General features: G+C 54.1%; 1 protein-coding gene across 1 annotated transcript; it reads right to left on the bottom strand.

The window, feature by feature from the left end:
* Positions 1-91: 91 nt before the first annotated feature.
* Marcksl1 (MARCKS like 1) lies at positions 92-2,441 on the bottom strand. Its single transcript, XM_075947100.1, has 2 exons — positions 2,157-2,441; positions 92-1,347 (listed from the first exon to the last, which is right to left on the bottom strand). The coding sequence occupies exons 1-2, from the start codon at positions 2,241-2,243 to the stop codon at positions 832-834; spliced, it is 603 nt and encodes a 200-aa protein (XP_075803215.1). The 5' UTR covers positions 2,244-2,441; the 3' UTR covers positions 92-831.
* Positions 2,442-12,140: the final 9,699 nt, after the last annotated feature.

Here is a 12,140-nt window from a genome sequence, read left to right as displayed (position 1 = left end):
CACCCAGAAAGCTCCTTGGACTCACCTGGCGTCTTCTGGTTGCCCCAGTCTTCTACCCCATGACCCAGAAGACCACTCATTAAATCACCACTAAAGGGACAACATTTATTCTTTTTCCAAATGTTACAGTAAATCCAGGTGGAAGAGAATGGTTTTAGCAGTTAGAAAAAAAAAAGTACAAATCTGGGGTTTGGCCATTAAAAGTTATTTACAACGATGGGAGGGGGAAAAGACAACAAAAAGTTGTTTCACATCACAGACCTTCCTCCCGCCCCAAAGCCTAATACTTGCCTATCAAGTCAGAGGCGGTTGATTCACAAGCTGGAGGCTTGAACTTGAGTAAGACAGTTATAAAACCCAGACAGGGGCAATGTCCTCCCCAGCCCAGGTGCCACTAGGCACAGCACAAGAGACTAAAAACTCAACAGGGAAAAGGCTGGACACTCAGGGTTTAGGAGTATAAGCCCCCACTTCTGGCTCAGGGGCTTTGGAAGTAGAATAAACAAAACGTACTTGGAAAAGAATTGGGAGAAAAGCCAGCAATTGCCTTCTGCAGGGGTGGGGCCTGGGTAGGAAGGAGGTAGGGACAGGAGCATTTCACATCACTAACCTAACTTGGGAAACCGTAAGGGGCCATCTTCAACTGGCCTTAAGAGTAAGACCAGATGGCTGATGGGAGAATCCACAGTAGGGAGGGAACGTGGCTGGAAGGGGGCAACAAGCCCCTTTCTGGGCACAGGAAGGCAGCCAGGGCACCGGGTCCAGGCAGTGACCTCACAAGGACAGCACAGTTTTTGCAGCTTAGGAGATCACCCACCTGCCCCCACCCAGCTACTCATTCTGCTCAGCGCTGGCTGATGCAGGGCCACTCTCGGGCCCCGAGGGAGTGGATGGCTCTGCAGCCTGGGGCCCTGCCTCCTCTTCCGTGTCTCCTCCCTTGGAGGCTGCACTAGCCTCTGCCCCCTTGGCCTGGGGCTCTTGGCTTTCAGGGGTGGCGGCGGCCTTCCCTTCTTGAGCAGTGCCCTCTTCGCTGCAGGCGCTGATCTCCCCCTGCTCCTGCTCTTCCTCTGTCGGTGAGGAGGCCGAAGAATCACCCCCACCCTCCTTCCGATTTCTCTTGAAGGACAGGCCACTCAATTTGAAAGGCTTCTTGAAGGAGAATTTCTTCTTCTTCTTGGGTGTCTCCTTGGGGGCGACCTCCCCCTTGGCCTCAGCTTCCTGGCTAGGGGGCGCTGGCTCGATGGCGTCGCCAGTAGCCCCAGCTGCCTCATCTGTTCCGTTCACGGGTGGTGACTCCCCTTCACCCTTGGGGGTTAAGTCTCCATTGCTTTTCACATGGCCATTCTCCTGCGGGGCAGAGGAGACAGCAGTGAGGGCCGGGGCCCTTCTCTCCCTCCCCCAGCCCGCTTCTGGCTCCCTGCAGGCGACGGAACCTACTACCGGGGTCTGCAGTAACCCAAGTCTGGCTTTGGCCTCACTCCCATCCAACATCGCCCTCGCCCCTCACAGGCGCGCTGGACCGATCACAGCCAGCAGGAGGCGCTGGGGTACGGGCCCCCACCCCCCTCCCCGGGGCGCGATCTCTATTTTCCGCGCGGAACCTCACCGAGCCCGGATCCCGGGCTGGTGGGCAAGCCTTGCCCGGAGCTATTGGGCGGGAAGCAGTCCCGGGGCGCTGACTCCCTGCACCTGGACGGCCTATTTTCCCAGGCTCCAGCTTTGTGTGAACAGCCCCCATCCACCCCAGAGTCTCCCCACATCTCTGCTCCCCGCCGTTTCAAAAGCCACCGCGGGCCGCCGAGGTCCGGGCTGCAGATGGGGCTCCCTGGGGGCCCAGCACCGGTCCCGCGGCCTCGAACGCCCCCTTGGCGCGGCCTAGCAGCGCCTTTGTTTCACGCGCGGCCTTCGGGGCGGCCTGGGGGCAGCGCCCGCGGTCCGGGCACGAACAAAGAAGGCGGCGAGCCCGGCCGGCGCCCCCTCCCGCCCCTCCCCTCGTTCGCCCGCGGGGGCTGCGGCGCCGAGAACAAAGGGACCGGGCGGGGGAGGGGGCGCCGCGTGTCCCGGGCCGGACAAAGCGCGCGGCCCCGGCCCTGGGCCCCAGAGGGGGCGAGGCGCGCGGGTAGGGGACCGGGGCCCGCCGCGCCGAGCGCACCCACCTGTCCGTTGGCCTTCGCGGGGGAAGCGCCCGCTGCCTCCTCGGCGGTCACGTCGCCCCGGGGAGCCTTGGAGCTCTGGCTGCCCATGATGGGGGTCTGCTAGGGGCGCCCGGAGCCGCCCCGCGCTGGCGCCGCAGGGGATAGTTCGGCTGGGACGGCCGGGCGGGCGGAGGGGTGGGGCTGCGTCCGAGGGGGAGGGGTACGGGGGCAAAGCGCGCTGCACCCCCACTCCGCAGCCGACCTGCTAGCTGCGCCCGCCGCCGCTGCGCTCCGCGCCAGAATGCCGCCCGCCGCCCGCCGAGCCGCCTATATGTATTCGCCCGGGGCTCGGGGCGGGGCCGGACATTTAAATGAGCACCCAATCGGGGGCGGAGGCGGGGTCGGGCTCGGGCCCCTCTCGTGCAGTGGGCAAAGCCAGCCATCTGGTTCCCCCATCACAAGGCATTACTAGGGACAGGTAGGGTTCGGTGTGGGAAGGAGAGCTTCCCGGTCCCGCCGGGAGATGAACTGGGAGGGGACCGTCGAGGAAGAAGCACTCCGTCATTCCTTGCTCACACCGCCTCACTTTCAGCCTGAGTCCTACTCCACAGAGGAGAGGCCCTCATTCCCTGGCTCTACTCTGGCTCCTTGAACTCTTGGAAGGGCTCACATGTCCTGACTCGTCAGACGGCTGGTCCTGAGTTATGCTCTAGAAATTTGACCAAACTCCCACAGCACCCCACACCCTCCCATACTCTGAGTTCGACGCCCCCTCGGGTCCGAAGTCACATTCCTACCAGTCTACTGCAAACAACCTGGGGGTCTGACCTAACTTGGGGTCCCTCTGGCCGGAGTGGTAAGATCCTACAGTCTCTCTTCTCCGTCTGTTGGTGACCAGTTTCTCCTTCCTGCAGCCTGGGTCCATTCATTACCAAGCCCATGGCAGGGGTTGCAGGGTGTGTGTGTGTGTGTGTGTGTGTGTGTGTCTGTCTGTCTGTCTGTGTGTCTGTCTGTGTGTCTGTCTGTGTGTCTGTGTCTGTGTGTGTGTGTCTGTGTTTGTGTCTGTGTATCTTTATCCCACTTTGAAGCAAAAGACCCTGAGGCTCAGAAGCGGTTGACATATAACTGATTTAGGCCAGGTTTCCCCTCCTCTCACATGCCGGGCTTCCCCATACAGGTAACATAATGCCAGCGAGACCCCGCAGACTGCAAACGCCAGCCAGTTCCCTAAAGCGAGGGAAGACATTTGGACTTCCTCTACATCTGTGACACAGCATTAGGGATAACCCCCAAAAACCCACCCTGTTTGGAGACCTTGGTCCTTTTCTGTTTCCTTCTTTGGCCCAGGTAGGCCAGTGAGAACCCCAGAGTTCTTGGTTGGGCCCAGATACGTGTTCGCGTATGGACAGCTACTTCCTCTTGTCCCCCAGTGGGACAGGAATGGGGGCTGGAGGAAGCCAAGTGTTGCAAAAGCAGGCTGTGTCTTGAACTGCTCGGCATGTCCTTCCCTCCTAGGGGAGGCCTCCTGCCAAGCTAGAAGCTGTGAGGTATGGAGACACTCCAGTGCCCAACTCCCCACAGATGTGACCATAGAGGGGTGAGGTAGCATGGCATCTGTATTCTGTGTTTACTCCTGTGCCCTTCAATCCCCCCCTGACTCTGACACTCCTGACTAGCCTCTCATTTTACTCCGGGTTCAGGATAGCAGAGTGGCTTGCCTGGAGGCATACAGCAGCTACGAATAGCTAAGGGTGAAAAACCCCTGAATAATTTCTTATTGAGAACCGGACTATCCCATGAGGGTGAGAGGCAAGAAGAATTATTTGGAAACAGGGAAGGGCACCATGTCCCCACTGCAGGGCACTTACAACACTAAGGGGTGGACGTCCTGACATGCTCTCTGTCTCCACCACAATAGGAGACCCACAGTGCTGCCAGGCGCTGCCCGGACCGCCTAGCGGGATTCAGACAGTGTGAGTCCTGGAGGGGCTGGACTCAGAGGTCAGGAGTGGATCTCCAGGCTCCTGCTTTCCAGGCACTGCCTGGTGGAGAGAAAGACAAGTCTCTGGGAAGATTCCAGAAGGAAGAGCATGAGGGCCCAGATCCCCTAAGAGCTCTGCGTCTTCACCAAACATCCCAGGAGGCTGAGGAGGGGGTGTCAGGCCCTCAGCAAATAGAGGTCCCGGCAGAACCTAACTTCTGGAAAAGGAAAGATGCTGGAACTTTGGAGGCCGCCGTCCAGCAGCCCCCATGGCCTCCTGTCCACACTGTGGCTCCTTTCTCCCCAGCTGCTGCCAACTCAGACAATGCTCCCATTGTTCCGAGACTCCCAGAATCTGCGTGCAACTGTGTGTCTGTTCGCTGTGTGTGACTTTGTATGGCCTTGTGATTGTGTGTGTGTGACTTTGTGAGACCCTAGGTGGGTGCATTTGTTGTTGGGTGAGCCTGCAGCTCTGTTTGGTTCTGTGTATTCAAGCGTTAGAGAGCTTTGGTGACAGCTGGCAACTCTGAGATTTTCTGTGTGGATGCTTGGCCTTCCTTGAGACTGTGCTGGCGACTCTGAATGCAACGGGTCTGTGCTGAGTGTGTGTGAGGCCGAGGGAGATCTGTAAGTGTAGAGACTGAAAAGTGCCCCCCCCCCTTTTTCCCAGATACAAGGTTTTTCTCTGTAACACTCCTGGCTGTCCTGGAACTTGCTTTGTAGACTAGCTCTGTAGACCAGGCTGGTCTCGAACTCACAGAGATCCACCTGCCTCTGCCTCCGGAATGCTGGGATTAACGGTGTGCACCGGTGTGCCAAGAGTGACTATTTCGTGAACCGTCCCGGGGGCTTGTGCGCCTCTGTGGGCCACTGAGACTACAGCGGACTGTCCAGGTCCACTTGCTATAACCTGGAGGTGTCCCTTGAGTAGAGAGAGCCTCAGCTGAAGAACTGCCTACATCAGACTGGCCTGAGAAGGTCCCTGGATTACCTGTAGAAGGGCCCATGCAGCTGTGAGCAGTATCATGTCTTAGTAGGTCCTGAGTTGTGTAAGAAAGCTAAGGGGGCTGGAGAGATGGCTCAGTGGTTGGGATGGGTGGGGACATGAAACTGTCATAACTAGAGACCTATGCATTGACATCTCCATCTGTCCCAGTTCTTGTAAGAGACCCTTGCCGTGGGAAATGAACCCCCTGACAGGAGCCCGGACCTGCTCCGAGGGCAGGCCTATCAAAGGGCAGAGGAAAGAAGAGGACGTTCTCTCTAAATAAAGAACAGGGCCGAGTGGTAGAGACATAAGCCTTTAATCCCAGCATTGGGGGCTGGAGAGATGGCTCAGTGGTTAAAAGCACTGGCTGCTTATCCCAAGGACCAGGGTTCAATTCCCAGCAACCACATGGCAGCTCAAAATTGTCTGTAACTTCAGTTCCAGGGTTCTGACACCCTCACACACATATATAAAGGCAAACGACCAATTCACATAAAGTAAATAAACAAAAACTTTAATCCCAGCACTCGGGAGGCAGAGGCAGTTGGACTCTCTGAGTTCAATCCCAGCCTGGTGCACAGAGCGAGTTCCAGGACAGCCAGGGTTGCACAATGCGAACCTGTGCTGAAATAAACAAACAAATGAATAAAAGGAACTCTGAGGACCTGGGTTCAATTCCCAGCTGTCGTCGTCTTCCTCCTCCTCCTCCTCTTCCTCCTCCTCCTCCTCCTCCTCCTCCTCCTCCTCCTCTTCTTCTTCTTCTTCTTCACTTTGTAGGTACACACAGACAAGCAGGCAAAAACAGCCAGACTCATAAAAATTAAAAAGAAAATTTAAAAAGGTACCCTCACTGGGCACGGTGGCTCATACCTTTAATCCCAGCACTCAGGAGACAGAGTTCAAGGTCAGCCTGGTCTACAAAGCTAGTTTCCGGGCAACAGTCAGGGCAGTTACAGGAAAACCCTATCTCTAAACAAACAAACAAAAGGCACCCTCTAGCAGGCCTGAGAGTAGATGCCAGTGAGCTTTCTAATGGTAAAAATAGCAAACATGAAGCCTTGGGATAGGAGGACACTTCTGGGGGGGCTTGGTTCTCCTAGAGGCTCTAGGGAGTCCTATTTGGCACTGTCTGGTTTTCAGCTCCGGGGTTCGAATCTCCTGAAGCATCTGTCTGGCTAGAAAACTCAGATCTGGTCCGGACCAGTCTCTTGCTTGACTCTATTGCTAGTTTTCTCTCTCCTTTGGCCTTAATTTGTTGCACAGTGAGAAGGTGAGCCCCTAATCCACACTCATGAAGACTTACCAGAATCTCCCCTGCTCACACTAGAGAGGGTTCGGTGTTGAGCCGCAGGGTCCCTGCTCACACGTGTTTTCTATCTAGTGGAAGAGACCTTCGGTGACTTAAGGGAGGGAAGAGAGAGATTCAGGGTTAGATGAGGCCTGTGGGCCTTGTGGAGGAGGAGAAGAGAGAGTAGAAGCAGCGAATTTTCTCTGTAGGTAGGGGTGGAAGGAAGGGCTAGCCTGGGACAAGTCTGGGAGACAGGATCCTAGGCTACTGAGAATGAGTGAGAGACAATGGGGGGAGGGTGATGCTGCCCCCTCCTTTCCTGTTTTGGGTGAGAGCCAGTGAAACATCCATTGACTGAGGCTGGGCTTGGGAGGGGAGTTCAGGGAGTTGCTGAATTGAATCGTGCCTTGAGGGGTTCAGGGGCGTCCAGGAAGGTGTCAGGAGGCCACTAGAGCTTGCCTTGCTTCTGTACATAGATTCACATATTTCCTGAGCCAAAGGCTAGTGACCCGAGGGACAACAGGCAGGTTTTTATGGCAGGACTAACCCCCCTCCTCGGGAAATCTGGGCCTCTGGTTTCTGCTGTGTATGAGGTCATCCAGGAAGTACCCAGGCTTCGGAGCACTGCTGGGCGGGCGGGGTAGGCAGCAGGGGAGGGCCTGGGAAGAAGCTAACTGACTGAAACAAGAACTTCCCGGGTGTAGAGTGAAGGAAATCCCTGAACACGGGAGAGATCTTCAGCGAGCCAGGCAGGACTGACAGATGGTAATGCTGGTGGCTTATGGCGCTGACTGAGTACCTTATCCCAGGACCCCGGAGGTACAGCCATCAGAGTTCCCATTGACAGAGGAAGGAAGCTAAGCCCAGTGTTGGAGCTTTGATAGCTATAACTACAACAAAGGCCAGCACCAGCAAAGAAAAAAAAAAAAGGCACCAGGTGCTAGGCTCAGCTGGAGGCAGCCAGAAAAAAACACTTCAGGTAGACAGCAGTGGCAAGGGGCTCAGCAAAGAGGAGTCCACCGAGGAGAGGGCCAAGACCCTCAAGACCCTCAAATCCTGGCTTCTGGACCCAGCGTTGCTTTTCATGAGCCTGGGCTCTCTGGGCTCAACTGTCAGCAGAAATCAGTTCTGTGATCCACCTGTCAATTCTAGGCCTTGAGCCTTCCTATGGATTCTGGGCCACCTCAGGGGAGGCCTGAAAATTCCGTTCCAGAATTTTAGGCTGTCCTGAACGTTTGTTTTTCCTTCCCCGTATTTTCCTCCGAAGTGTATTCGTGAGGGTTTGGGAAGGGGGGGGGGGTGTTCCTGGTGCCAGGGCAGGGTTGATGGCACAGACGTTGGTTGGATGGGCACATTCTCTGCCCAGTTGAGTTCCGTGGGGCTCGGTTGCCCTGATAGCAGAGGCTCGTGCTCCTGGCTCAATTCCCCAAGCTTGATGAGGTCACCAGAAACTCAACCCAGTTATCTAGGCTGTGGCGAGCCTGCCCTTGCCTGGACTCCCTCCCTTTTCATGACTTTTAGTTTCTTTTCAACTCCTGGGGACCTCTAAGGAAAGATTCTCCGGACAGTGAAATTTGGATTGCTTATAACTTTCCAGCCAAAATCCCCCACGAAGGGGAAGTCCCTCTACCAGGGAAACTGAAAGTCCCAGACCACCTCCAATCACACCCTTTCCTCCACATAACCTCCCTGATAGCCTTTCCCTCTCCTTCTCCCAGTCGCCTCTCCCCCAGGGTGAGCTAAACCACGCTACCTTCCAGTTCTGTAACCGGAGGCAAGGTCCCTCCCCTAAATCCTGCTCTGCTATCTCTCTTAGATGAGGACTTTCGGAGCCATTCAGGCTGCCTTACGGTGTGGTGTGGAGGTGATGGTGTGGTGTGGAGGTGATGGCAGCGTAAAGTGGTAGCTCTATCGTCACGTCACATAGCTTTGGGATCTCTGAGCCTAAGCATCCACGTTTATAAAAAGGGACTCGTCACTGTACACACCCCCACGACTATTTATTGTGAGTTGAATAAGCTAGGGGGCATTAAGGGAAGCCTAGAAACCCTGCACCTGAGGCCACAGCTCCCGGGGACATTCAGGAAGGAGTTCTTCTGAGAGCCCCACAAGCTTCAACTCCACAGCTATTCATTCCCTGATAACTCTAAACTCCCGTCCACCCCAGGGCGTCTGAACATGCCCCTTCCCTCTGCAGAGAAAACCTCAGGCTCTGACTTTATCCTCTTCTCTTTTCTTACTGTGTATGTGAGTCTGTTCCTGTGTGCCAGTGTCTTTGCGTGAGTCTGTGTGTGCATGCGTGTGCCTAGACATGTGCCTGTGTGAGTCTGTGTATGTGCGGCCTGTGTGTGTGTGTCTGTGTGAATCTGTGCGTGTCACTGTATGTCTGTGTCTGTATATCTATCTGTGTGTGTCTGTGTGTCATCGGTGTGTGCTGCATGCATGTGGAGTCCCCCGGATAGAACTCAGGCTGCCGAGCTTTTCTGCTTCATCTGCTAAACCATCTCTCTGTCTTCTACTTTTTTTTTTCTTTCCAAGACAGGGTTTCTCTGTGAAACAGTCTTGGCTGTCCTGGAACTCGCTTTGTAGACCAGGCTGGCCTTGAACTCACAGAGATCCACCTGGGCACCACCACTCCCTGATCAAAGCATTGCCCAGGAACCTTCTAGCTTCACCAACATTCTAGGGGAAAGAATGACTCCATGATTCTGGGCTGTAGGGCTTCTGCTCAGTGCTCTTCACACAGGAAACAGGGTTAAGACATTGCTCAGCTCAACTCAGCTTTGTCTTTTCTTTACCTTTCTTTAGCCATAGCTCTGAGGGAGATTTGCTTTCTCCTGGGCCATATGATTTCAGTGCCCTCTCTGCCACTAGACTTGTTCCCCAGCTGCTCTCCACAATCCTAATCTTCCTTCCTTTCTTTTTCTTCCTTCCTTCCTTCCTTCCTTCCTTCCTTCCTTCCTTCCTTCCTTCCTTTTTCTTCCTTCCTTCCTTCCTTCCTTTTTCTTCCTTCCTTCCTTCCTTCTTTCCTTCCTCCCTTCCTTCCTTCTTTCTTTCCTTCCTTCCTTCCTTTTTTCCTTCTTTCCTTTCTTTTCCTTCCTCCCTTCGTTCCTTCCTTCCTTCCTTCCTTTTTCTTCCTTCCTTCCTTCCTTCTTTCCTTCCTCCCTTCCTTCCTTCTTTCTTTCCTTCCTTCCTTCCTTTTTTTCCTTCTTTCCTTTCTTTTCCTTCCTCCCTTCGTTCCTTCCTTCCTTCCTTCATTTATTTTCAAGATAGGGTTTCTCTGTGTAGCCCTGGCTGTCCTGGAATTCAATTTGTAGATCAGGCTGGCCTCAATCTCACAGAGATGCACCTGCCTCTGCTGGCACCACCTGGCTAACTTTTGCTTTTTCAGTGTTAGGGATGGAACCCATTTATCTGAGCCAGCATAACCCCATCCTCAATATATGTTCACCAGCACTGAGATACACTTCAGCCCAGTGAGATACCCCAACCCAGTGACTACACTCCAGCCCAGCCAGATAGACCCCCGCCTGAGCTATGCCAGTATCCACTGAGCTATACCCCAACCAGCTGCATTATACCACTAATCAATTTCTGTTAAATAATTAAGAGAAAGAATGAAAGGCTTAATGAAATGTGAATTCAAACATATATCATTTGAGTCTAAACCTGGTGATGCATGCCAATAAGCCCAGCAGAGGCAGGAGAATCTCTGCAGATTTGAGGCTAGCTAGCCTACATAGTAAGTTCCAGGAAAGCCAGGACCCTTTCTCAAAAAAAAATAAAAAAATAAATAAAACAAACAAAAAACTAAAACCAAAAGCCAACCAACCAATCAATCAACAATAAAACAAACATGCTCTTACTTGGCCTTGTCACTCTCAGTGGCCTCTGTGGCTGTGTACCTAGCAATTAAGGCCTGCACAATCTGGTCCCTACCCCACACTCTGGCTTCCAGCCCAGCCATGGCCCCTCTTTTTCAAGCCTTTGCACCATGATCCTCTGCTTGACTGTTTTCTTCCTTTTTATACTTTTTTTGTTTTTTGTTTTCGAGGCAAGGTTTCTCTATGTAGCCGTGGCTGTCCTGGAACTCGCTCTGTAAACCAGGCCTCAAACTCACAGAGACCCGCCGCCTCTGCCTCCCGAGTACTGGGATCAAAGGCTGCACTACCACTGGCCTGCATCTGATTGTTTTCCATGCTGTGTCTTGTAAGGACTAGGGCTTGCTGCAGTCCTTGAAGCCTTCCGGAGATGTAACCAACATGGGTTCTCCCTGCGCTGCCTGTTCTCACAGTTCTCACTGTTCTCAGGGCTGGAACTAAGGGCGTAACCTTGGAGCTGAACTAGAAGATGCCCCGAGAAGTCCATGGAGAGAGCAGGCTGGCAGTTAGTGGCTGGAGAACCTGAGCTGAACGGAGATGCTCTTTCCTCAAAGTTTCACCAGGGGACAAGGCCACATTTGCAGCCACCGGACACAGTGGGACCCATTAGGGGCAAAGTATGACTCCAGAAGGCAGTGCAGGAACTCGAAGCATGGCACCTGGAGGGATTATTGGTGGTGGCCAGTGAGGAGAGAGTGACCCTGGGGCAGGGGTGTCCTCAAGACTGAGGGAAGAAGCAGTTTCTGGAAGGAGCAAATGATTTATTCACTTGCCAAATGTGACGAGAGGCCATGGGAAAGGACAGAGGAAGAAGGCTAAGGGTAGCCCTGAGGCTTGGGCCGGGGAGTAAGGGTTGCAGTGCTACACAGGACAAGCCGAGAGCAGAGCTGGGGGCTGTGTGTGGAAGCAGGATCGTCAGGGTCAGGATGACTTGAGTACCTTTGGGATGTTACCAGGATCTGTGAGTTTGGAGTAAAAATCTGTATTGCAGACAGAGGAATAATCCATCCATCCATCCGTCCGTCTGTCTGTCTGTCTGTGTCTCCTCTCCCTTTCTCACTATACAGTGGTGACTGAGATCTCTGTCCCTAGCCCAGGCCTGTTCTGGCCCCAGCTGCCTTTAGAGGTCACTCTGGATGTCCCCGCAGGGACCTAGAGGACATAGACAAACAGACCCCAGTCAACAGAGATTGGAAGGGACAGGAAGAAGCAAGAAGTCCAGGGAAGAATCAGTTGGACTGGTCTAAAGAAAGGCAGTGGAAGCCAGTGCTTGGGAGGCAGAGGCAGGAGGGTCTCAGTGAGTTCGAGGCCAGCCTGGTCTACAGAGTGAGATCCAGGACAGTGGGGGGGGGGGATAAAATCTAGGCTAGAGACAGCCAGAGGCAATTGGGTGGTGACAGGTAGAGGAGACAGCCCTGGAATCTGTTGGTCTCAGGAGTGGGGTACTGCAATTGTCAATATTTTGTTTTCAATTTAGTGATGGGGTCTCACTATATAGTCTTGGCCAGCATGGAACTTGCCTATTTAGACCAGACTAGCCTCAGACACACAGAGATCTGTCTGCCTCTGCATCCTGAGTGCTGGGATTAAAAACATGTGTCACCATGCCTGCCCCCCCCCATTACCTGTCTTTATCTGGATGGCAGCCCTAAGACGTCTATCTTCTGACCATGGCACTTTCGGCCACACCTTTATGGGGAGGTGTGGCTAGAACCACCACTGGCCTCAGTACCACATAGAACCTGTGTATGCGAAAGTGCAGACAGGTGTCTGAAGACCACGGACTGAACTGATGTGCGTGGACCATGGCCCTCCCCTACTTTAAACTTGTTTATGGCTCTCTGTTTCCTCCAGCATGTCCAACCCC

Source organism: Microtus pennsylvanicus, chromosome 13 (assembly GCF_037038515.1).
Source record: "Microtus pennsylvanicus isolate mMicPen1 chromosome 13, mMicPen1.hap1, whole genome shotgun sequence".
NCBI classification, from domain to species: Eukaryota; Metazoa; Chordata; class Mammalia; order Rodentia; family Cricetidae; genus Microtus; species Microtus pennsylvanicus.
The sequence above is the reverse complement of the archived record's forward strand: the minus strand, read 5'-3'. Positions and strand labels throughout refer to the sequence as shown.

Excerpts from the sequence above, each read along its gene's own strand:
- Marcksl1 (XM_075947100.1), bottom strand. The coding sequence starts at position 2,243 with ATGGGCAGCCAGAGCTCCAAGGCTCCCCGGGGCGACGTGACCGCCGAG. Across the intron at positions 1,348-2,156 it reads CCGCGAAGGCCAACGGACAG|GAGAATGGCCATGTGAAAAG; the intron begins GTGGGTGCGCTC and ends TCTGCCCCGCAG.